The sequence below is a fragment of the Oryctolagus cuniculus genome, chromosome 7 (genome assembly GCF_051225735.1).
Source record: "Oryctolagus cuniculus isolate XC-2025 breed Fujian yellow rabbit chromosome 7, ASM5122573v1, whole genome shotgun sequence".
NCBI classification, from domain to species: domain Eukaryota; kingdom Metazoa; phylum Chordata; class Mammalia; order Lagomorpha; family Leporidae; genus Oryctolagus; species Oryctolagus cuniculus.
Genome location: NC_142873.1, coordinates 153,715,250 through 153,740,244, shown reverse-complemented (window position 1 = coordinate 153,740,244; position 24,995 = coordinate 153,715,250). Strand labels below are relative to the sequence as shown.

At 61.7% G+C, this 24,995-nt stretch overlaps 1 protein-coding gene and 1 long non-coding RNA gene across 2 annotated transcripts in view; one reads left to right on the top strand and one right to left on the bottom strand.

Annotated features, from left to right (window-relative positions):
* The window catches only part of PADI4 (peptidyl arginine deiminase 4), a 26,329-nt gene extending 6,000 nt beyond the window's left edge, over positions 1-20,329 (top strand). The window contains exons 2-16 of the mRNA XM_070077042.2: positions 135-315; positions 2,141-2,207; positions 4,796-4,863; positions 5,520-5,637; positions 6,037-6,162; positions 7,345-7,523; positions 7,634-7,737; positions 8,101-8,212; positions 9,200-9,307; positions 14,373-14,524; positions 16,061-16,205; positions 16,373-16,475; positions 17,384-17,454; positions 17,696-17,836; positions 19,150-20,329. Of these exons, the coding sequence (XP_069933143.2) occupies positions 135-315; positions 2,141-2,207; positions 4,796-4,863; positions 5,520-5,637; positions 6,037-6,162; positions 7,345-7,523; positions 7,634-7,737; positions 8,101-8,212; positions 9,200-9,307; positions 14,373-14,524; positions 16,061-16,205; positions 16,373-16,475; positions 17,384-17,454; positions 17,696-17,836; positions 19,150-19,383 (1,909 nt within the window). The 3' untranslated portion in view covers positions 19,384-20,329. The remainder of the gene's footprint in view (positions 1-134; positions 316-2,140; positions 2,208-4,795; positions 4,864-5,519; positions 5,638-6,036; positions 6,163-7,344; positions 7,524-7,633; positions 7,738-8,100; positions 8,213-9,199; positions 9,308-14,372; positions 14,525-16,060; positions 16,206-16,372; positions 16,476-17,383; positions 17,455-17,695; positions 17,837-19,149) is intronic.
* LOC149125824 (uncharacterized) lies at positions 12,949-24,995 on the bottom strand. The gene is made up of 3 exons (XR_016210232.1): positions 24,318-24,995; positions 14,324-14,441; positions 12,949-13,473 (listed from the first exon to the last, which is right to left on the bottom strand). It is a non-coding gene; the product is annotated as an uncharacterized LOC149125824 (long non-coding RNA).

Sequence of the window (24,995 nt, the reverse complement as noted above, 5' to 3'; positions counted from 1 at the left end):
AGCGCACCACCTCGGAGGTCTCCCGCGGCCTGGGGTTTGCACCTGTGGGAAGGGGCGGCGCCCGCTGGGGAGAGCAGGTGGGCCAGGCCCTCTCCCACGGGGCCGCTGCCCTCCCTCCCCCGTCTCGCCCGCAGCTCCGCCCCCGAGGACTGCACGGCCTTTGGCATCAGTGCCTCCCCAGGGGTGCTCGTGGACGTGGCCCACGGCCCCCCAGCCAAGAAGAAACCCAGCGGCTCCGCTAAGTGGCCCCTGGAGCCGGGGCTGGAGGTGACGGTGCGCATGACGGCCGTCAGCACTTTCACAGACGACCACAAGGTGAGTGTGGCAGCCGTGGGGGCCCCGGCCACAGCGTCCTCGCCGACACCCACCTGGGGCTGCCCGGAGCCCATGGAGGCCAAGGTCTTGGCGAAGTTCATCCACACAGCACGTGTTTAAGGAGCACGTGCCCAGGCGAGGTCCTCGTGGGGCCAGGGCTGATGAGCGTGTGTGTGTGCACGTGCATGTGCACGTGCGTGTGCACACGTGTGTGTACATGTGTGTGCACGTGTGTGTGAGATAATTCAGGTGCAGGCAGATGGCCCCAGGGCACTCTGTCCTGCATCGAACTTGAACCTCCCCCAGCTCTCAGGGCCTTGGCAGGGCCAGGCTCGCACTGGAGACTCCAGGGGCCCTGGGTCCTTGGCCCCGGCCCGCCTCCTGGTGGCTCCAGCGTTCCGTGACCTGCGGCTGTGTCGCTGGGTCACGGTGGTGGCCAGGCGGGAAGCACAAGGCAGAGACAGGGAGCAGAGTTGATGGAAGCCTGCGGTCCCGGGGCTGGGGGAGGGGCCGTGGACAGCACGTGCCCCCCCCCCCTTCCCGGCTGGGGGCTTCTGTCCCCGAGCCTTGAGAGCGTTGACGGGTGACATGGCCATGAGGCTCATGAAGGGTGTTTGATTGACACCTGGGCGGGGCATACTTCGGGCTCTCTGCTTGTGGCTACAAACCAGACTTTCCGGGCTGGTGCGCTCCCACGGTACCAGGATACTCCAGCCACAAGTTGAACTGCAAAGCGGGCAGTGCTGGGCGGTCCCAGTGGACAGCAGGGCCCTGGGTTTCACCCTTGGAGGGGGTCTCGGGGCCTCTCCCCAGTCGCTCTTGTGGGATCTTCTGCCTGGCAGCTGCATCCTGCCTCCCCTCCCCGAGTAGCCCCCTCCCCACTCTGCCACGAGGACCCTCGCCCACCTGCACCGAGCAGGATGACCAGCTCATCTCCAGGTCCTTAACCCAAGTAAGGTCGCAGTCACAGGGGTCAGGGACAGGAATGGGTCTGTCACCGTCCAGCCTGCCACACTGCCTTTGGCCAGAGATGGGGTCTGGCTGGGGGGGGAGCTCCCAGAGAGCGGGGCCAACAGCCACCTGCTCCTCTAAGGCCACACAGGCTCCTCTCTGGAGGCACGAAGTTGTCACCCACTGAGGTGCAGTCAGGGAAAACTTCCTGGAAGAAGTGGCAATCGGAAGGCTGGTACAAAAACCCTGCCTGAGAGAGGGGAAGAGGAGCAAGAGCTATGTAGAGGGGCGGCCCTGTGCCCACCCCGGATGAGGAGATGGGAGACCCAGGCTGGGGAAACAGGAAGTCAGGGACACAGGAGCTGCGACAGTAGGTCTGTTAACAGGGCCCATTTCCCAGTGTCCTCGGCGGGCAGCGAGGCCCAGGGGCTTCAGGAAGACCCCGCTGCTGGCAGTGGGGGAGACTGAAGGTGGGGAGAGCAGAGAGGTGGCCGTGCCCCGGAGAGCCCCCGCCCCCCACCAACCTGCTCCCGAACGCCCAGTGGACCTGGCCTTGCCCGGAACCTGGGTCCTTCCGCTCGCTACGGCTGCTCCTGGGCTCGACCCCCCGCTGTTGAGCCCTGCTGCCACCCCCGGGGTCTCACTGACCCACCCCCCACGCAGAGGGCTCCTTCCAGCTCCGCCCCCCGGGAGCCTCCTCTCCAGCATCAGTCACTCGAGCTGTCTGCCCCGCCCCCGCCAGCCCACAGCCTGGGACTGCTCTAGCCCACCCTGCCGTCCCCGCGGCCCCTCCGGAGCAGACACAGAGCAGGGGCCAGTGGGTGTTTGTTGACTGACTCAGAGAAGTCACTAGCGGTCTCCTGCTGACCTACAGGTGCGCATCTCCTACTACGGATCCAAGCCGACACCGGTCCAAGCTCTGCTCTACCTCACCGGAGTCGGTAAGTGACCGCCAGGGCCCTCTCCCCAAGAAGCCGCAGCTGGGGTCTTTACGCGGAGTGTGGGGAGGACAGCTCCGGGCCACTCACGCACAGCGGCCAACAGGTGCTCCGTCCCCGCCAGCGAGCCCCTGAGGCAGGCAGCCAGTGTGGGGGGCATCGGTGGGGCTTCCCGGGGCAGCTTCCGGTCTGTTTCTCTGACCAGGGAGGGCGTGTGGATTATCAACGTCTGAGCCTCTACACCTTTGCGACACCTCAAGTATTTACAACCAGAGCAGGTGACGGGGCAGGCGCCCCTTGGGACACCCACATCCCACATCAGAGCGCCGGTCCGGGCCCGGCTGCTCCACCTCCAGTCCAGCTCTGGCCGATGCGCCTGGGAGGGAAGCGGGTGATGGCTGCGGTGTCTGGGCCCCGCGACCCGCATGGGAGACCCAGGTGGCACTCCTGGCTCCTGGCTGTGGCGAGCATCTGAGGAGTGAACCAGCGGATGGGAGATCCCTCTCTCCCCTCCCTCCCTCCCTCCCTCTCTCTCTCTCTCTCCCCTCCCTCCCTCCCTCCCTCTCTCTCTCTCTCTCTCCCCCTCTTCTCTCTCTCTTTCTCTCTCTCTCCCTTTCTTTCCCTCTCCCCCTCCCTCTCTCTCCCTTTCTCTCTCTCTCCCTTTCTCTCTCTCTCCCTTTCTCTCTCTCCCTTTCTCTCTCCCTTTCTCTCTCTCTCCCTTTCTCTCTCTCCCTTTCTCTCTCCCTTTCTCTCTCTTTCTCTCTCTCTCCCTTTCACTCCCTCTCCCCCCGCCTCTCTCCCTCTCCTTTCCTCTCTCTCTCTCCCTCTCTCTCTCTCCCTTTCTCTCTCCCCCTCCCTCTCTCTCTCTCTCTCCCTCTGCCTCTCTCCCTCTCCTTTTCTCTCTCTCTCCCTTTCTCTCCCTCTCCCCCGCCTCTCTCTCTCCCTTTCTCTCTCTCTCCCTTTCTCTCTCTCCCCCTCCCTCTCTCTCTCTCTCTCCCTTTCTCTCTCTCTCTCCCTTTCTCTCTCTCCCCCTCCCTCTCTCTCTCTCTCCCTTTCTCTCTCTCTCCCTTTCTCTCTCTCTCTCCCTTTCTCTCTCTCTCTTCCTTTCTCTCTCTCTCTCTCCCTTTCTCTCTCTCCCCCTCCCTCTCTCTGCCTTTCAAGATGATGCAAATGAAGGACTAATTCTTGCAAAGTGGGTGGTTATTTCATGCAGCGGAGACCAGCATTCCCCAAATCCATTCCCCAAATCCCTCTTGTCAGGACGGTCCTGGGCGTGTGTTTGTTTAATCGTTTTCTCTAAACAAACAAACAAACAGGAAGCTCTAAACCCTGACCTCATCTCAGTCCGAGTCTCCTGCCGGTCCCTACCCGGGTGTGTGCGCATGCGCAGCACAGAACCGCTCCGTGTTCCGCGGTCGCATTTCAACAACTACAGCATCACTGCATCACTGCAGGGGCTGCACATTTAGTCCTTCCAGCAACGTAACGGAACTGGTGCGGTTATGATCCCATTTTCCATATGGGAAGACTGAGGCACGACAGGGAAACAGACCTGCCCAAGGCCATGCAGCCGGTTAGTGAAGAACCTGGAAGCCCCAGCCGCCCTCTGCTGCTCTGATACAGGGTCACCCGGGACAGATCATGGCAAATGGAATTTTTTTTTTGGACAGGCAGAGTTAGACAGAGAGAGAGAGAGAGAGACAGAGAGAAAGGTCTTCCTTCCGTTGGTTCACCCCCCAAATGGCCACTACGGCTGGTGCGCTGTGCTGATCCGAAGCCAGGAGCCAGGTGCTTCTCCTGGTCTCCCATGGGGTGCAGGGCCCAAGGACCTGGGCCATCCTCCACTGCCTTCCCGGGCCACAGCAGAGAGCTGGTCTGGAAGAGGAGCAACCAGGACAGAACCAGCACCCGACCGGGACTAGAACTAGAACTAGAACTAGAACCTGGGGTGCTGGCTCCGCAGGTGGAGGATTAGCCTAGTGAGCCGTGGCGCTGGCCAGCAAATAGAATTGAAAGTTTCTTTTGGTATCAGAAATGTCTGGAATGCAGAGTCACTTCACACAGGCATTTTCCACGGATTCTCCACAAGCCCCTTGCCCGTGGCCATGGTGTCTGAGAGGCCATCAGGGTCCATTTGATGTGGGCCAGGGTCACAGGGCTAAGCCGTGGGGCGCAGGGGCCTGGGTTGTGGGAATGGCGCATTCTGATGAGGGAGGATTGACATGTGACACCGGCCTTGTCAGCCGGGCGGGGCTGGCATGGCCACCACCAGGCCAGGGCTGCAGGGGGAGGGGCTAAAATCCTTCCAAGCTCCACTAGGAAGCCCCACTCGGGGGCGGGGGCAGGGACCAGGCACGCAGGGTCCAGCTGATGGCACAGTGGCCCCAGGAGCTCTGCTGTGCTGAGTGGCAGCCAGGCTGTGGGGACAGGGGCGGGCGGGGTGGGGGTGGGGTTCATGAAACTGCCTCTCCTCTGACGGACAGGGAGAGGGGTCCCCACCCTGGGGAAAGGGCCTGGCCGTCTGGGGCCAGGGTGGATGCCCCCGCTCCGTCTGCTCACCAACCTTCTCCCCTTCCTCGGTGGGATTTCAGAACTGTCCCTGCGCGCCGACGTCTCCCGCACTGGCAAAGCGAAGCCCACCAGAGCCGCGAGAGGCCAGGTACCAAACCATCTCCTCCGAACCCGCAAGGGGCCTGGGCGCTCCGCTGGGCTCGCCCAGCGCGCCCCCTTGTGGCAACGGGGTGAAAGGCGGCATCCCCTGTTAATTGTAAAGAAATACAATTTAGGGAGAAAACAGAAAATTCGCACCTCCGGCACCATCTGGGTTTAGTAATTTCCCATCTCTTTCTCAGGGTCGCACTGCCATCGACTGTGGGTTCAGGGCAGGCGCTGTCCCGCGCCACGGGGACTTTAGCCCCGCACAGAGCATTTGTGGCACCCCTGCCCTCTGGCCCAGAACGACCCCCATCCCCACTCCCCACCCCCGCCTAACAACTGGGGGGGAGAGGTGAGAACCCGGGGTGGTGCCTATGGAAGTGAGCGACGGTGCGGGAAGGGGAGCGGTAGGAGCTGGGGGCGGGGAGACCGTGGCCCGGGCTGCAGACGGGACACAGCCACCGCTCACCTGCAGTCCTCGAGGGCGTTGGAGAGCGTCCCTGAAGCCCCAGGGTTAGTGCCCTGGGCTCCCCGTCTGCATTTTGGGTGGATCTGTTTGGAGGCAGCACAAATCCACCCTGAGAGCCGGTGAGCTGCTGAGCTGGAGGGGGAGGGGCTGCGGCCGGGTCCTCAGTGCGCCCGTCTCCCCCGTGCCCGCAGAGCTCCTGGACGTGGGGCCCTCGCGGGCAGGGCGCCATCTTGCTGGTGAACTGTGACAGAGACCACCCGACGGCGTCCTGCAGGGACTGCGAGGATGAGGACGTGTGGGACCACGGAGGTAAAGGCTCGGCCTGAAGTCAGGCTGAGTGAACCTGTGCGGGTGATAGGTGAGGCGGTGGGCCAAGGTCCAGAGAAGGCAGATGACCCGCCCAAGGTCACACAGCAGTCGGGGAAGCGCCGCGGCTGCGTCTCCTGACGTCTCCCACGGGCGCCTTCTTCCATGCCCTGGCCGCTGCCAAAACCAAACTTCCGGTCTTGGGTCAAGCTGAGAGCCCGCCGCATAGCCCGCGCGCCCTGAGCCCTTCCGGAGGACTGACTCCTCTGACCTTCGACACCAGCTGCACAGACGGGGAAACCGAGGCATGGGGCGGGCCGGCAGTTCTCCCCAGGTGTCGGCAGACCTCGGACCCGAGCCCCGGGCCTCCTGGGGTCTCAGGCCGCCTCCTTCTCGCCCCAGACCTGAAGGACATGTCCCTGGTGACCCTGAGCACGACGACCCCCAAGAACTTCTCTGCCACCCACCAGCTGGTGCTCCACGTGGCCAAGTCTGAGATGGACAAAGTGAGGGTGTTCCAGGCCACCCGTGAGTCGCCCCGGGCTCCTCCCCTTCCTGCCCCAGCCAATGGGGTGCCGCCTCTCCAAACACCTGCTCCGAGAGGAATTCCTGAGCACCTACTGTGTGCCAGGCTCCAAGAACAAGGGGCAAGCAGCGAGCAAGACAGAAACACCTCTGTCCGCTTCCTTGAGAAGGGAGACGCTTGTCACTGTTCTCTCGCAATCAATCTCTCTCTCTCTCTCTCTCTCTCTCAGCCTCACACACACCTCTTGCTCATAGAGACTTTTGAATGCAAGGTGACTGCATGACACTTGTTCTGGAACATTCTGCCAATCAGAGACAGCTGTAACTGGCAGCTCAGGAGCGCCTGCTGCTGAGCTCCGGGCACAGGCGTGGAGCCACGAACCTGCCGGGGCCGCGTGGGGGGCTGGGAGGGAAGATGGATAAAGGCGTGGCGTGGTGTGGAGGGGGTGGTCAGGGCAGGCTTCCCCCACGAGGAGGCCTCTGGGCGGACGCAGGCGCAGGAGCGACCTGACGCTCACCCCGGGGAGGGGACAGAGCTGCAAGGCCCTGAGCAAGGCAGGAGGCCGGTGAGACTGGAGCCCAGTGTGCAAGGGCCAACCTGGTGGGCGAGGGTGGAGAGAGAGGACGGGATGGGGGGCAGATCAGGCGGGTACGGACCATGGCCACCACGCCGAGGGAGGTGGGAGAGGCCATGGTGGCGTTTCTGCAGAGCCAGGGCTCACTCCAACTCCAGACTCCGTGACAGACCCCCTTCATGCCTCAGTCCAGGCATCCCCTCCTCCAGGAAGCCCGCGGGGCTTCCTGTATCACTGCATGGGCAGTCTGTGTTCCGCTCTACCTACCTGTGTGCTCCGCAGGGCAGGGTGAGGACTCTGACCCCGGGTTTCCCCTACTCCTACCCGAGGTCTCTCCTGAGCCCTGGCGGGAACAGGTGCTCCAGAATGAATGAATGAAAAATTGATGTGCACTGGACTTCCTATAAAGTTAGGAACGGCTCTGGCGCTCCCGACCCTGGACCCCCAGCCAGGGGAGCGATGTCCCAGCTGCGGCTTTGGTCCTGGGGGAGGCTCCAGCTGGATTGCGCTATGAGGGCCCTTGGAGATGACACGGGGTGCCCAGCGTGGGGACAACGAGGAGGCCCCGGCACCAGGCCTGTGGGCCTGAGCCTCGCCGGTTCTTCCCCAGGCAGCCAGCCGCTGTCCAGGTACCGGGTGGTCCTGGGGCCCCAGCAGCCATCTCACGTCCTGGAGCTGCCCGCCGGCCAGCACCACACCGACTTCTACGCCGAGGGCCTCTCCTTCCCCGACGCCGGCTTCCCGGGGCTCATTTCTCTCTGCGTCTCCCTGCTGGACACGTCCAACCCGGTAGGCCAAGCCTGCAGCCCAGATCGGGGGCCGGGCTGGGGAGGCGGGCGGTGCTGCCCCCCACCCCGTGCTGTGACACCCCCCTGCCCCGCCCCGCCCCTCCCACGCAGGAGCTCCCTGCAGCCCTGGTTTTCCAAGACCGCGTGACCTTCCGCGTGGCCCCCTGGATCATGACCCCCAACACCCAGCCGCCTCAGGAGGTGTACGTGTGCAGGTGAGGCCCCGGAGCCCAGCTGGGAGCTCGCGCGCGGGAACGGGAGAGTCTTGGTCCTGACCTTGACCCACTGAGGGCCTCCGGCTTGCTTGGGACCCTGCTGGCCAGGACGCAGGCCGGAAGCCGGTGAGGCTGGGCTGCCACCCCAGGGCTGTCCCTGTGGCCTGGCCGGGCCGGTGCCCTCCCAGCAAGGTTCCTGCTGATGAGGGCTCAGGGAGACGGGACCAACCCAGCAGGGGGCTCTGTTCAGGCCGAAGCCGCCTCCAGAGCGCCTGCGCGGGCCCCTAAACCCCCCACCCCCCACCCTGGGGCCCGAACTCTAAAATCCAGAGCCCCAAGGAGCCGCTTGTCCTCTCTCCCTAGGGTTTTGGAAAATGAGGACTTCCTGAAGTCGGTGGCAGCGCTGGCCAAGAAAGCCAGGTGCAAGCTGACCGTGTGCCCCGAGGAGCAGAACATGGACGACCAGTGGATGCAGGTGCGCGCCCCGCCCCCCCCCAGGTCAGCCGCGATGCCAGCTCACAGTCCCCGCGGGGACGCTGCCCTTTCTTTAAAAAAAAAATTATCATTTATTTATTTAATTTTGAAGACAGGTGACACACACACACACACACACACACACACAGAGGTCTTCCATCTGCTGGCTCACTCCCCAAATGGCCACAGTGGCTGGGTCTGGGTCAGGTGGAACCCAGGAGCCAGGAGCTTCTTCCGGGTCTCCCACGCAGGTGCAGGGGCCCGAGCACTCGCGCCATCTTCCGCTGCTTTCCCAGGCCACAGCAGAGGGCTGGATGGGCAGCGGAGCAGGTGCCTGAGGCAAGCAGCGGCTCTGCCCCTCCCTCTTCTTCCCAGCGCCTCCATCACCTGCCCTCCCGCCTCCCTGTCCCTCCACCCTCATGCTGGGCTGAGCTGTGTGAAGTGGCCGCTGAGCCCTTGTCTCTGACCCACAAGGACGGAAATCCCCGATGGCTCCATGTAGCCCTGGTTCAGAATCGCGTTCAGGTCCAGTCCCACCCCCGCCCGCCTGTGGAGGGGACAGGATTCACACTCGGTTCCTGTCTGAAGCTCCCCTGTACCCACTTCCCACCACAGGGGTTGGCCCCTCGGGGGGAGCAGGAGGGGGCGCTGCCCTCGCTGGCCTCCCAGCCTTGGCCTTGCAGCCCTCCCCCCAGGACATCTGGGTCCCCACAGACCCCCCCACCTGCTAACACTGCCCACTGCCCAGCCTCCTGGCTCTCAAGGACAGGGCCGGGTCTCCCTCCCTGCGGGCCCCGGCACCAGCAGGAGCAGGAGTGAAAGTGCGCAGCAAGCTCCCGGCGGCCCCCCGCTGCGACAGGCTCTGCTTGCTGGGGTCAAGGGTCTCTTGCCCGCAAGGGTGAGAGCCTGGAGGGCTCTCCGACCCCGTCCCGGTGCCGTGGGCTGAGCCTCCTGCCCGGTCTCCCCCTCCCTCCCTCTCTCCATGCAGGACGAGATGGAGATCGGCTACACCCAGGCCCCACACAAGGCGCTGCCCGTGGTCTTTGACTCCCCGAGGGACAGGGGCCTGAAGGAGTTCCCCATCAAAATCGTGATGGTACCTGCCGGGGCGGGTGTGGGAGGGACACAGCCTGACGGAAATAACACACATGCACACGTGCGCGCACACGCACAGGCACAGGCACACAGGCACACACATCCTGCGCACCTGTGGGTGGGGAGGTGGGACACAGCCTGCTGGAAATAACACACATGCACACACGCGCGCACATGCACACACATGCACACAGGCACACACACACATCCCACACACCTGGGGATGGGGGGACACAGCCTGCCGGAAATAACACACACACACACACACACGCATGCACACACACTCACACACCCCATGCACCTGGGGGCGGGGGGCACAGCCTGCTGGAAATAACACACACACTCAAACACACACATACACGCAGACACGCACACACGTACCCCACGCACCTGAGGGCAGGGGGGACACAGCCTGCTGGAAATAACGCACACACACACACACGCACACGCATGCACACACTCACACACCCCATGCACCTGGGGGCGGGGGGCACAGCCTGCTGGAAATAACACACACACAAACACACACACACGCACTCACACATACGAACACACCCTGTGCACCTGGGGGGGGACACAGCCTGCCAGAAATAACACACTCACACGCACGCACACACACACGCACACACACACACACACACGCATGCACACACACTCACACACCCCATGCACCTGGGGGCGGGGGGGCACAGCCTGCTGGAAATAACGCACACACACACACTCACCCTGCGCACCTGGGGGGACACAGCCTGCCAGAAATAACACACTCACATGCACACACACACACACGCACACACACACGCTGAGCGGCTCCGGAGGGCGGGGTTCCGGCTCAGCGGGGCCCTGCAGGTGGAATTTGCTGTTCTGTTGTTACCTTGATGAGATCCGTCTCTTCCCAAAGCACCTGCCACCCACGCGCTGGGCGTGTCCTCGAACAACTCCACGCAGGGGGAGGTGGGTGGGGCTGGGGCATCCTGGGCCGCGGGGGTGGGACAGGACAGGACCCTCTCTCTCCAGCCAGCTGGAGGCCCTGTCTTTCAGGTGGGCTTGGCCTGCAGGGGCTGCGTGGGGAGGGAGGTGGGGTTTCAGGATCTGTGGTCACTTGCTAGGTGACTTTGTCAGCCCAAGTCTCTAGATGTCGGGGTGGGAAGTGACGTATCGCTGAGTCGTGCTTGGCTGGCCTGGCGGGTCCATGCACACTCAGCACAGACGGTTGTTGTTGTTGTTGTTGTTATTATTATTAGCTGTGCTTCCTGAGCACGCCTTCTGTGTCATGCACTGACTCACTGTAATTTGACCACCTTTTACGGAGATGCTATCAACAGGCCCATTTTGTAGATGGAAAAACTAAGGCTCAGCATGGAAAAGCTGGAATTCACACGGGGCAGTCTAGCTCAGGCTGCATAAGGTGCCCCCGCCTGCCTCCCTGCTTTCCCAGGAAGAGCCACGCTGGCTCTCGGCGTCCTGGGGCAGTGGAGGAAGGGGTGCAGGATCGAGGTTTGTAGGCAGAGCAGCTTTCCCAGGTCTGCACCCCAGGGCAGGCGAGGCAGCCCCGCCCACACGCGGGCTCGGAGCGAAGCTTTGGTTTAACTCAACAACTTGTCCGAGTCTCACCTTCTCCAGCCCAGCCCGGTGCTGAATCGTGGAGGCACAGAGACTCTGCCGAGTCGGGGCGGGGGGTGGGAGGGGAGGTCAGGTTCACCCTGGATCAAGAGCAGGGTGAGGGCCCGGACACCTGCCTCCAGGAGTTTGCTCCCTTCTCGCTGGTTTCACCCCCCCCCTTCAGAGGCTGTGTTACTGTGTCACCGTATCACCTACTTTGTATCTTTTTTTTTAAGATTTTATTTATGTATTCGAGAGGAAGAGTTACAGACACAAAGAGGGAGAGACAGAGAGAGAGAGGTCTTCCATTTGCTAGTTCCCTCCCCAGATGGCCACAGAGGCCAGGGCTGGGCCAGGCAGAAGCCAGGAGCCAGGAGCTTCCTCTGGGTGTCCCACATGGGTACAGGGGCCCAAGGGCTTGGGCCATCTTCCACTGCTTTCCCAGGCGCATTAGCAGGGAGCTGGATCAGAAGTGGGGCTGCCGGGACAAGCACTGACGCCCATACAGGATGCCAGTGTCACCGGCGGTGGCTTTACCTGCTACACCACAACGCCGGCCCTGGCCTCCTGTCGTCACAGCGCTGTGGGAGGTGATAGCGAGTGCTTGGTGAAAGAGTAGGGGGAATCTGAGGGGCTTGCAGTACCCGACGGGGGACAGGGGAGGGAGAATTAGGGAACAGTCGGGTGGGCCTCGGCGACAGGCTGACACTGCGGCAAGAGCTTGGCGGAGGCCAGGGAGCTGGCTGCGCAGTTCTGGGCAGGCTGCGCCATCAGTGCAAAGGCCCTGAGGCGGAAGCCTCTGTACAGGGGCAGAGCGAGTGGGTGGAAGAGCAGGAGAGGTGAGGGTTCGGGCGGTGTGGGAAAGGGATGGATTTTTTTTTTTTTTTGGTATTTCTCCTTTCTTATTTCTATAAACAAAACGGATTTCATATATGCAGTTTTAAGGCCATAATGATGCTCCCCACCCACATTCCCTCCTTGCTTCTTGTTGGTTTTCCTTTTACTTTTGTGCTAACCCACTTCTAATGTACTTTCTTTTCTTTTTTTTTTTTTTTTTTTTTTTTTTTTGACAGGCAGAGTGGACAGTGAGAGAGAGAGACAGAGAGAAAGGTCTTCCTTTGCCGTTGGTTCACCCTCCAATGGCCGCCGCGGCCGGCGCGCTGCGGCCGGCGCACCGCGCTGATCCGATGGCAGGAGCCAGGAGCCAGGTGCTTTTCCTGGTCTCCCATGGGGTGCAGGGCCCAAGCACCTGGGCCATCCTCCACTGCACTCCCTGGCCATAGCAGAGAGCTGGCCTGGAAGAGGGGCAACCGGGACAGAATCCGGCGCCCCGACCGGGACTAGAACCCGGTGTGCCGGCGCCGCTAGGCGGAGGATTAGCCTAGTGAGCCACGGCGCCGGCTTCTAATGTACTTTCTAGTCACAAACTCAATCCTCCACTGCATAAAAAACTCAACAAGTAGCAAGGCGAAAAGCCACTGTTGCCAGGGGTCTGGGCGAGGGCTGGCAACAGTAACCAGACCTCCGGCCTCACTCACCCACCGCCATTGCGTTTCCTGAACTCTGAGTTTTGTCCTTTGTGGGAGGAGACCGGGGGTCGGAGAGTGATTGCAGGTCTCCCGGGGCGAACGTCCGGGCCCTGGTTGTGGGGGCCCCACGTGGAGGGACAGCCCCTCCCGATCGGCCATTGCACTGTGAAAGCCTCCCAGGGTCCCCAGGCTTGGGCCACGTCCGTCCGGTCGCTGGCGGTGCTGGACGGCGGGGACCCAGCTCAGCTGCAGGCTTCCCCTGGGCTTCTACTTCAGCCGCAGTTCATGCATTTGCTTTTTCTGTGTAAGGTGTGCTGACTCCATGCATTTCACAAATGCAACTTGAGGCACGTGCCCACCCTCCCCCACCCCGTCTTCCTCCTCCCTCTCCTCCTCCCATTCTTATATTTTGCTAAGATGTATTTTCAGTTTATACACGCAAGATTAACTCTATACTAAGTAAATAGTTCAACAAACAGTATGGCGGGGAGGGGAACCTGTTTTTTGACCAGTGCCGAGCCATCGCATCTCAAAGTGTCAGTTTCACTTCTGTAGCTACTTTCAGGGGCTCTGAGTTATCACAGGTCAGGGAGAACATATGGTGCTTGTCCTTTAGGGACTGGCTTATCTCACTAAGGCTGGTGTTGTCCAGCATCCATTTTGTTGCAAATGACAGTATTTCTTTTTTTATTTTAATCGCTTTGTGGTATTCCACGGGGTACGTATCCCATCATTTCTTCATCCAGTCTTCAGCTGGTAGATGTTCAGGTTGATTCCACAGCTTGGCCGTTGTGAACTGAGCTGCGTGAGGGGCAGATCTGGTGGACCTGCCGGCCCCTCTAAGGCCATCAGTTAGCACCTGAGATACCAGGAGTCACCGCAGGGTCTCACTCAGCAGAAGGCTGAGATCTGTCCAGGGGGAGCAGCCGGCAGGGGCCGGGGCAGAGCGGGCGGCGTCTCAGCAGAAGATGGGGCAATGCGGGGAGCAGGGCGTCTGGGCAGGTTCCTGGGCAGAGCCCCTAGCAGTTCCTGGCCACTGTGAGAGACAAATGAGGCAGAGGTTACTGCCAGGCTGTGACCGGGATGGGGGTGGGGCTGGGGGTCGGCAGGTGTACTGGGGTGGGAGAAGACAGGTGGACCTCATGTGTGTGTCTAACCTTTGGGAGAGAGGGAGCCCCACATGTGAGGACTGTCCCCGCGTGGGAGAGCGGCCAAGGGCAGACAGTGGGCTGAGGATGTGGGCCGACTCAGGGGCTGCCCAGGCAGGGAAACCAGGCGGGCGCCCACCAGGCCGCAGATGCTGGAGGGTGCGCCAGGAAGATGGAGGCAGAGGCCCCGGCCAAGATTAGAAATGAGAATCCCCCGGGGTGGGTGGGTGAGGTGAGCAGGACAGCTCCCCCCATCCCACTGCCCCCCGCCCCGTGCACCAGTGAAGCAGGTTCCAGCCCTTGGCCTGCACAGCTGTGGAACCCTGGCGTGGCGGGGGAGGGGAGGAGGCACCGGTTACTGCAGCCAGAGCTCAGAGCTCCCCTCCGGCAGCCCCTGCTGGCACACTCAGGAGTCAGCCGGCAGCCCCGGGCCCTACAGAGGCTGCCACTGCCCCGAGCTCAGCTTCTTCCCTGCAGAGCGAGGCTGGGGCAGGCAGGGGGCCTTGAGGAAGGCAGGTCCTTTTCCTACCCGCTGACCGGCCTCACCGTCGCCAGCAGTGACGCGGCCAGTGGACCCTGGCGGCCGACCCCCACTGAATGCCTCCTACGGCCGCCTCCACCCCAAATATTCCCCCGGGAATATTTGCTCCAACTCCCAGCACTTCAAAACACTCGTGGGAAAATGGAATGAAAAGATAAGCTTATTTGGGTGTAAAAAAAATAAAGATCCGAGCATACTTCTTTTTTCCACGAACTTCCTGAAGACCCTCGTACGTCTCCATCTCAGGGACCAAACTTCGGCTATGTGACACGTGGGGCCGCAGAGGAGGTCACGGGGCTGGACTCCTTCGGGAACCTGGAAGTGAGTCCCCCGGTCACGGTGGGGAAGAAGGATTACCCGCTGGGCAGGATTCTCGTCGGGAGCAGCAGCTTCCCCGGGTAAGGGGGCAGGGCCGGGGCCGGGGGGCGGGGCCCGCAGGGAGGGCGCAGGGGGCTTCTGGGAGTTGGAGGGGAACCCGAACGCAGCCCTGTAGACCTGAGTCCCACGTCCAGCTCCGTGGCTCACCGCTCGGCCAGCAGCGTGTACTGGGCCAGGCGCCAGGATCGCAGCCCTGCACGGAGACAAGGCCCCGCCACAGCGCTAGTGGGCGAGGCAGGTGGCAGAAACAACTGAAAGATGATTTCACACAGAGAGGAAAACAAGGAGGGGGCAGAGCTAGGGTAGCGGGGTGGGAGGGAGCCCTCTCGGGGGGAGGGGCGCTTGAGCTGAGGCTGCGATGGGAAGGGCATGGCTGCGTGGAAATCTGGTGCAGCGTAGGCCTGGCATGGGAAACAGCCTGTGCAAAGGCCCTGCGGCAGGGAGGAGCTTGCTGTGCTGGGCAGGCCAGGGTGCCTAACGCAGAATAAGCAAGAGGAAGAGCAAGGGGGTAGCGCACACAGGGCCGGGTCTGAGAAAGAGGCTCAGGGAGATGCAGGGAGGTCCCCAAGGTCCCCAGGGCCCCAGAGGTAAGAAGGAGTCACCGGCCCAACCCCGCGGTGCATCACCAGCGTTCGGTGACTCAACAGGCAGCAGTTTCTGAGGCTGCGCTCTGGCTGTCCGCCTTAGGGGAGGGGCCAAGCCTTGGTTCCCCTCCAGGAGCCTGGAATGACAAGTCCTTTTTTTTTTTTTTTTTTTGACAGGCAGAATTAGACAGTGAGAGAGAGAGAGACAGAGAGAAAGGTCTTCCATCCGCTGGTTCACCCCCCAAATGGCCGCTACAGCTGGCGCTGCGCCGATCCGAAGCCAGGAGCTAGGTGCTTCCTCCTGGTCTCCCATGCGGGCACAGGGACCAAGGACTTGACAGTTTCTTTCTTTTTTTTTTTTTTTGATAGGCAGAGTGGACAGTGAGAGAGAGAGACAGAGAGAGAAAGGTCTTCCTTTGCCGTTGGTTCACCCTCCAATGGCCGCCGCTGCAGCCGGCGCACCACGCTGATCCGATGGCAGGAGCCAGGATCCAGGTGCTTTTCCTGGTCTCCCATGGGGTGCAGGGCCCAAGCACCTGGGCCATCCTTCACTGCACTCCCTGGCCATAGCAGAGAGCTGGCCTGGAAGAGGGGCAACCGGGACAGAATCCGGCGCCCCGACCGGGACTAGAACCCGGTATGCCGGCGCCGCAAGGTGGAGGATTAGCCTATTGAGCCACGGCGCCGGCTGACAGTTTCTTTTTTTAAGATGTATTTGTTTATTTGAAAGACAGAGTTAGAGAGAAGACAGAGAGAGGTCTTCCACCTGCTGGTTCACTCCCCACATGGCTGCAACAGCCAGGACTGGGTCAGGCTGAAGCCAGGAGCCAGGAGCTCCATCTGGGTCTCCCATGTGGGTGCAGGGGCCCGAGCACGTGGGCCGTCCTCCGCTGCCTTCCCAGGCCACAGCAGGGAGCTGACGGGAGGTGGAGGGCACTCTCCCCAGTAACACGCCTTCCCCTGCCCCCGCAGCGACGAGAGCCGGGAGATGCACCGGGCCCTGTGGGACTTCCTGTGCGCCCAGCAGGTGCAGGCCCCTGTGAAGCTCTATTCAGACTGGCTGGCCGTGGGCCACGTGGACGAGTTCCTGAGCTTTGTCCCCGCGCTGGACAGGAAGGTGCCACGCGCCAGCCACGCCTCCTCGCTGGGTCCCCCTGCACAGCTCCGTGCTCTCCCTGGGGAGGGGGCGTGCCTGACTCAGCAGAGGGGATGGGGGAGGTGCTGCCCCTCCCTGGGAGCCCCAGTGGCAAAGCTGACCTCTGACCCTTGCGTTTCTGCCTGCAGGGCTTCCGGCTGCTCCTGGCCAGCCCCCGGGCCTGCTACAGACTTTTCCAGGAGCTGCAGCGGGAGGGCCACGGGGAGGCGCTGCTCTTCCAGGGCCTCAAGAGTGAGTGGCCAGGCCGCCTGCTTCTGTCCGCCCCCTCCTCTGCCTCCTGCCGCCAGGCAGCAGCCTCCGGGCAACGGATGTGGGCTGAGCACGCGGGCAGTGTCGCTCCCAGCCAGGCAACAAAGCAACCAGGACACGGGCCCCAGGGGTGGGGGTCCTGGAGGAAGTGAGCCCCAAGCAGGGGCCTGAAGGCCGAGCTGTCACCGGCCAGCAGGTGGAGTAGTTTGGGGAGGCGACAGAAGCCCCTGGGTCTAAGGACCCTGGGGCCACCCGGAGGGCTGGACAGTGATTAGGTTGATTTTCCCAATTAAGTCCGTTTAAAATATTTTGAAAAATCATCATAGACTGTCTTACCCTACCACGGTGCAGCACATTAGCAGTAAATTCTGCGTGTACCTCTATGCCCATGCCTGTTGTCCAGCCCGAGAGAAACATTGTCAATGAGCAATCACACCGCTAAAATGCGCCATTAATGGCATCTGCCCCGCGGGTGCTAGGCGTCACCTGGATGTTAGGGATGGCTACCACTGCCTTTTAAAAAATGGTGTTTTCGTGCTATGTCCATTCTCTCCATAACTCTGCTTAATCTGCAAGGAAGACAGACAGGGATCTTCCATCTGCTGGTTCACTCCCCTAGAGCCCCGGACAGCCAGGGCTGGGCCAAGGCTGAAGCTGGGAGCGGGGATTCTGTCCAGAGAACTCGTGCGCCACCTGCTGCCTCCCCAGGCGCGGAAGCGGAGCTGCGCCCACACCCAGGCACCGCGCTCGGGGAGGCCGGCATCCTGAACCAGATGCCCGCCCTGCCCCCATGTTCTGGACGGGGACACTGAGGCCCCGCTGCACCTGCTGGGACCGGGAACAGCCCTCTGAGGTCACTGGCTTTGGCTTTTTTTCTTTTTCTCCAACAGGAAAAAAACAGCAGCAAATAAAGGAGATTTTGTCCAACAAGAAACTGAGGGAGCACAATGCCTACGTGGAGGTACCGCAGCGAGCCCGGGGGTCACCGTGGCCCGGGGGAGACAGAGGCGCAGAAGCAGGGGGGCGGAGGGAGGGGAGGAGGCCTACAGGGTCCCCCAGAGCCCCAGAAACACGGCTCAGTCCCTGGGAGCCCCGCAGCTACTGCCACTGCCTTCCTGACCCCGGCCCTCCACCACCCTCGGCCCAGGGCCTCGCCCCCCGCCCCCCTGCAGCCCCCTACCCACCGCCCCTCCCGCCCCCAGAAGTGCATCGACTGGAACCGCGAGGTGCTGAGGCGGGAGCTGGGCCTGGCCGAGGGCGACATCGTGGACATCCCGCAGCTCTTCAGGCTCGTGGGGGGCAGCAGGGAGCGCCTCAAGGCTGCCGCCTTCTTCCCCAACATGGTGAGGGGGGCGCCCTAGATGCCGGGGGTCTCCCGGTCACGCACTGCTCAGGGGTGGTTCTGGCACAAGAACCCTGGGCCGGCGGGGACGGGGTTCAGAGCTTCCGGGCCGGGGTGGCTGCCTCTCGTGGGGGGCTGGAATCACCCTCGGCCGTGACAGGTGCGAGGAAGGGCATGCAGGTGGGGGCCCTCGGCTGGGTGGCCCCGGGGGACCTCTGCAAGGAGAAGGTGGTACCACCCCTTCCCCGGCTGGGTGGGACCCCAGCTGCAGGAGCACGGATGTGAGGGTCACACCCCCCCACCCCCAGTGCCCAGCCCGGTCACAGCCCCCATCCCTCTCCCATCTCCTCTGAGAACACCCAAGGGCCCTTCGGCCGCCGCCTCCCCCAGCACTGGGCTTGCAGCCCCGGACCAGCCAGCAGCCCTTAATGTGGCGGTTTGCAGACTGGGTTCCCCAGGGCTCCGGGGTGCCTAGGCGGTGCCTCAAATCCGGGGCTCAGGTTGTCTGTGTTCCATGCATGGAGGCCCTGCAGAGGGTCTTGTATAGGATGGGGGTCCCGTGGCCCTCTCCTGCCTGGGCTGGGATGGCCTGAGCCTAGTGCCGGCCGCATATCGCCTACAGCATGGATCTATACATGTGTGTGATTCATGCAAACATTACCGGGTTTTCCAAGAGGTCTTAGGAAACCTTCAGTCTAATAAATGCTTTCGGCCGGAATAAAACAAACAAATAAATAAATAAATAAAGGGTCCCTGGGCTAAAAGAAGAGGAAAGCCCCTCCCCCACCCTTTGAACTCCCTCGGCCCCAGGCATCTTGGTCCCCTCTGGCTTGGCCGAGCCAGGCTTCTGGTGCAGGAACGGAAGTGGGTGCCGACAGCTAGGGGAGGGCTCCTGGAATGACCCACGGGCCAGGCTGAGGGCTGGCTCTGAGCTGCCGGCAAGGTCCCTGCAGGGAGCCTGAGCCAAGGCCCGCTGGCTCCCGGGTGCTGAGCCGCCACGGAGAACGAGACGCCCTAAGGACTCAGGAGGGCGACCCTGCACTGACTGTGTCCCTGGGCACGCCGGCTCTTGTTTACTGTTGCCATGGAAACCAGAGTTGGGGGATGCATGGCAGCTTCGCAGCGGGGCTGGCATCTGAGTTGGGCTTGACCAGAAGGTGGTCAGTGGGGGAGAGACGTGGCACCAGTCCTAGAACAGCGGGCTGGCCCTTTTCCCATGCAAGACTCAGTTTCCCCATCCACACAGGTCGGGGGGGGGGGTGGGTGGGGGATGCGCGGACCACACCCCAGGCTGCGGCCTCCCTCCCGCCGCAGGTGAACCTGCTGGTGCTGGGCAAGCACCTGGGCATCCCCAAGCCCTTCGGCCCCATCATCAACGGCCGCTGCTGCCTGGAGGAGAAGGTGCGGTCCCTGCTGGAGCCGCTGGGCCTGCGCTGCACCTTCATCGACGACTTCTACTCCTACCACGTCCGGCACGGCGAGGTGCACTGCGGCACCAACGTGCGCCGGAAGCCCTTCGCCTTCAAGTGGTGGCGCATGGAGCCCTGAACGCGGGGCTCGCCAGGCGCCCTCCTGCCCCTGCCGCCCGAGGTGGCCGGCGCCCTGCGGCGTGGCGCAGCTGGAGCCCCCCGGGGCGGCTCACTTCCCTTCTCCTGGCTCCAGCCCCGAGCCCCCCCCCCCAGGTTCCCACGAGGGTCCCCGCGTCGCAGACTCAGCTGTGCTTGGAGGAGCTGCAGGGAAGCTGTCCGTCCCTGTGTGCGCCACGGCCACCCGTCGCTCTTGTCACTCACCATGAGCTCGCTCGGCACCGCAGAATTGCCAGGGTCTCGGAGCCAGCGTTACCGAGTGTGCCTTTCGCTCCCAGGCCTAGCGCCGGTGGATAGAGTCTCTCGTGAGGGGCTGGCATTGGACCTAGCAGTGAAGGTGGCTGAGTCCCACATCAGAGTACGTGGGCTCCGCTGCTGGTCCACGTCCTGCCTGCAGCCCCTGGGAGGCGCTGGTGACGGCTGAAGCTACCCACGTGGGAGACCCGGATGGAGCTCCCGGCTCCTGGTTTCAGCCCCAGCTGGGTTCAGTGCTGTTGCATTTAGGGCATAAGCCAGCAGATGGGTGCATCTTCTTTCTCTCAAATAACATTTTTAAAATATATTTTTTTAAATCTTGCATAAGGGGGTCTAGCACTGTGGTGTACTAGGCTAAGCCTCTGCCTGTGGCACCAGCATCCCATATGGACAGCGGTTCGAGACCCAGCTGCTCTACTTCCGATCCAGCTCTCTGCTGTGGCCTGGGGAAACAGTAGAAGATGGCCCAAGTCCTAGGGCCCCTGCACCCGCATGGGAGACCCGGAAGAAGCTCCTGGCTCCTGGCTTCGGATCGGCGCAGCTCCGGCCATTGCGGCCATCTGGGGAGTGAACCAGCGGATGGAAGACCTCTCCCTGTCTCTGTCTTTCACTGTATGTAATTGTGCCTTTGAAATAAATAAATAAAATATTTTAAAAATATTGAACGTGGTCCTGGTTGGTTCTGAGCTCCCTACGGACACTTTCAGGAAGGGAAGAGGGGCCCAGAACCCGTCTTTGAAATCCTTTCCCCGACAGCCCCACCGAGGCTTCGCCCGCGTTAATGTGGCTGTGTCAGCACGATGCGCTGTTCTGTATTTGTCAGAATAAAGATAAACCACAGGCAGCAGACTGGCGGGCAGGTGCCTGGGCCTCAGGTCGCTCAGCGTACCTGGGGGGGCGGGAGGCGGCGGTGGCAAAGCCCCGAGGCCAGAGATGCGGCCTGGGAACCTTCTCCCAGTCAGGAGCTCCTTTGAGAAAAGCATAGCCCACGGCCAGCGCCAGGGCACGGAGGGGTCGACGTCAGACATTCTCTGCCCCGCTCCCTATGGGCTCCACTCTGCCAGCAGAAAGCATCCCAAAATGGGCCTTGTCTGGTCCATGAGCCCCGGCTTCGTGAGCCCCAGCTCTGTGAGCCCCCGCGCCGTGAGCCCCCCAAAGCAGGGCCTGGCGCCCGCGGGGGGCCACAGGCTGCTGTGTGTTTGTTGAACTCCACCCACCAGAAAGTCCAAAACTGCAGGTATTACAACACCTGAAGCTTTCTGAGTTGCCAAGAAAACACTCAAAATGTTTCAGATCTGGGATTTTCACATTAGGGATACTCGACAATCAAGTCCACACCAATATTCCAAACTCTAAAAAAAAAAAAAAAAAAAAAAAAAAAAACCAGATTGGAAACACCTGTGGTCCCAAGCGCAGACGCTCAGCCTGCGAGTTGCCTTCTCGGTGTCCCTTTTGTCATTGTCCCGAAGGTCCCAGTGCGGCAAACAGAACTCGGGCTCGGGGCCCGAGAGCAGCCCGGGGCCCCGCAGTCAGAGACGCTCAGAGAACACCCAGAGACAAGGCGGTGCCCATGTCGGTCCCGCAGCACGGATGCTTCTGGGAAAGATGGGAACAAACCACCCTGTCCTCACACAACGCCACAGTCAGCAAAATAGCGTGGAACTGACACAGAGACAAACGCACCTGTGGGGTAGAATAGAGCCGAGAAACAACCCCCAGGATGTGGTCGGAGTGGCCAGCGAGGGCGCCAGCAGAGGGCAGTCTGTCAGCAGACAGCGCGGAGAAACCGGACACCCACGCGATGAAGAATGAACTTGAACCTTCACCTTGTACCATGCATGAAACTGACAAAAATGGATCAGAGACCCAAAACCATCAAACTCCTAGAAGAAAGCACACAGGGGCTTCACAAGCCTGGTGCTATGGTGCAGCAGGTAAAGCCGCCACCTGCAGCACCGGCATCCCACATGGGCGCTGGATCAAGTCCCGGCTGCTCCACTTCCCATCCAGCTCCCTGCTAAAGCACCTGGGAAGGCGGCAGAGACTGGCCCCAGTGCTCGGGCCCCAGCACTCGCGTGGGAGACCTGGGAGAAGACCCTGGTTCTTGGCTTCAGCCTGGCCCAGCCCTGGCTACTGCAGCCATTTGGGGAGTGAACCAGCGGACGGAAGACTCTCTCTCTCTCTCTCTCTCTCTCTCTCTGTGCCTCTCCTTCTCTGTAACTCTTTCGAATAAATACATAAATCTTTACAAAATTAAAGAAGCTTCTTGACATTGGACTTGGCAAGGATCCCTGGGCTCTGACACTCGACGCACAGGCACCAAAAGCAGAAGGGGCAAATGGGACTCCACACATCCGGCTTCCACGTGCAGGACACGATCGACAGAGCTCGGTGGTCCCCGTGGGACAGGGAGAAGCTTCTGCGAGTCACACATCTGGCAAGGGCTTCAGAGAACAGAGGAAGAACTCCTGTGACCCGTTCACAACGCAATAACCCAATTAGGGGCCGGCGCTGTGGCTCACTTGATTAATCAATCCTCTGCCTGCATCCCATATGGGCGTCAGTTCTAGTCCCGGCTGCTCCTCTTCCAGGCCAGCTCTCTGCTGTGGCCCGGGAGTGCAGTGGAGGATGGCCAAGTGCTTGGGCCCTGCACCCCGTGGGAGACCAGGAGGAAGCACCTGGCTCCTGGCTTTGGATTGGCACAGCGCCAGCCGTGATGGCCATTTCGGGGGTGAACCAACGGAAGGAAGACCTTTCTCTCTGTCTCTCTCTCTCTCTCTCTCTCTGCCTAACTCTGCCTGTCAAAAAAAAAAAATTAAAAATGGGCAGAGGGCCTAAACAGACATTTTTCCAAAGGTGATTTACCAACGACCAACAGTTCCTACGAGAAGTTGCTCGACATCACTACTCATCAGGGAAACAGCCGGAAGCCGCAGCCGGGCGCACCTGACGCCTCTTAGTGTGGCCGCAAAGGGGCCTGCTCCGCGGTGCAGCGGCTAAGCCGCCTGGCCTACACTATGAGTGCCAGCAGCTGCTCCACTTCTGATCCGGCTCCCTGCTGATGGCCTGAGAAAGCAGCAGAAGATGGCCCAAGTGCTTGGACCCTGCACGCACCTGGGGGACCCAGAAGGAGCTCCAGGCTTCTGGCTTCGGCCTGGCCCAGCCTTGGCCATTGCAGCCGTTTGGGGAGTGAGGCAGCAGATGGAGTCCACCCTCCTAACTCTGCCTTTCAAATAAATAAATAAATCTTTAAAAAGAAACACATAAAAAACTATGCATGAATTTCAAAACTTTTTTGCAGCTAAATAGACTTACCTTCTGAATGCCTCTCTCCATGAACACTTTGAAGTCCCCGGTGTGTTTCCTGACTTCCGGGAGGTTCAGGGGGCGGCGGGGCCATGCCCCCTCCAGGGGCTGGGGGGAGCCCACTCCTGGCCTGCCCGGCTATTCCTCCAGCCTCTGCCTCCCTGCTGGTGGCACCTTCTCCGTGGGTCAAACCTCCCCCACCTTGCCCTAACAAGGACCTGTGTGGGGCCATCTGCGGCCGGTCTGGGGATCCCAGACCCAAGAGCGGCGAGCAGACTTCACCAGCTGCCCACAGCCGTGGGGACGGGTGGAGAGGGAAGACAGCTGCCCTAAGAGGGCGGGTGTTCGGCCTCGCGGCTGGGACACCCACGTCCCACATCCGAGAGCCGGGGTTCGATTCTCAGCTCCCCACTGCTGCAGCCCTGGGAGGGCTCCGGTGACGGCTCACGTGCGTGGGTCCCTGCCGCCCATGTAGGAGACCTGGACGTGCTCCTGGCTCCCGGCGTCGGCCCCCGCCCCGTCCTGGCCATCGTGGGCATCTAGAGGGGAGTTCTCTCTCATGAACACAAGCCCCTCGGTTCAGCCGGAGAGCCCCCTGGAGCCCCTGGGTGTTACTGGCTTGGGGTGGGGGAGGTCATTCTTTCCACGAGTATTTGTTGAGCCGCTGCTGCATCCCAGGCTGTCTCAGTGGTGAACAGGAGGCCCCCAGGGCGGGGAGCGGGGCCCACTCTGGGTCTCTCCATGTCCCTTCTGTGCCCTGCTGGGCCAGGGGCTGAGCTGGGAGTTCCGTCCTCCCGCTGTGCTCACAGCCCTGGCACAGGCAGGGCTGCCCGGGGGAGGAGACCCCTGCCCAGACAGACCCAGCCCCCCTGGCTCTGTGGGGGGGGGGGGGGAGACCTTCCACACACGCGTCCCTGGAGCAGACAGCTGCTGAGAGCCTCCTGCTGAGTTTCACCGCTTCCATTCGCTGAAGGTTTTTTTTTGTTTGTTTGTTTGTTTTAATTTTTTGACAGGCAGAGTAGACAGGGAGGGAGAGAGAGAGAGAAAGGTCTTCCTTTGCCGTTGGTTCACCCTCCAATGGCCACTGCGGCCGGCGCACCACGCTGATCCGAAGGCTGGAGCCAGGTGCTTCTCCTGGTCTCCCATGGGGTGCAGGGCCCAAGCACTTGGGCCATCCTCCACTGCCTTCCCTGGCCACAGCAGAGAGCTGGCCTGGAAGAGGGGCAACCGGGACAGAATCCAGCGCCCCGACCGGGACTAGAACCTGGTGTGCCGGCGCCACAGGCGGAAGATTAGCTTAGTGAGCCACGGCGCCGGCCCGCAGAAGGGTCTTACTAGGCAATCCTCTGCCTCCGAGAGAAATGGAAACAGCTGACCTTGACCATGAAGCCGAGAACTTCACACCTCCAAGAGGGAGATTTGGGGAACTTAACAAGCCCAGCTGACCTCACGGCCCTGGCCAATGCCCAACCAACACCCCCTGTGCTTGTGGCGCGCAGGTGACCTGGAACCTGGAACCGGGAACAATGCTCCCCTACGAGCCGGCCCAGCCCCAGGCAAAGTGCTCGGCCGCGAAAAAAGGGAGGGAAGATTCCTACTGCTACCGAGAGGACCCCTCTCCACCTTGTGCCACGAAGTGAGAAGTGCGAGGGGTGGGAACTCACACGGGCGTGCTTGCCCGGCTACCCAGACATCTGGGAAGACACAGAGACTGTGGACACAGGAGGCTGAGGACAGGGCAGGAGGGAGCCTCTGTGTGTGCCCTTTTTGGAATTTGGAACCTCGTGAGTGTGGCACTGGCTCAAAGATAAGCATAAGGGGCTGGCGCTGTGGCGTAGCCGGTTAAGACGCTGCCTGCAGTGCCGACATCCCGTATGGGCGCTGGTTTGAGCCCTGGCTGCTCCATTTCTGATCCTGCTCCCTGCTAAGGCGCCTGGGAAAGCAGTGGAGGATGGCCCAAGTCCTTGGCCCCTGCACCCACTGACTCCTGGCTACAGCCTGGCCCCTGTGTGG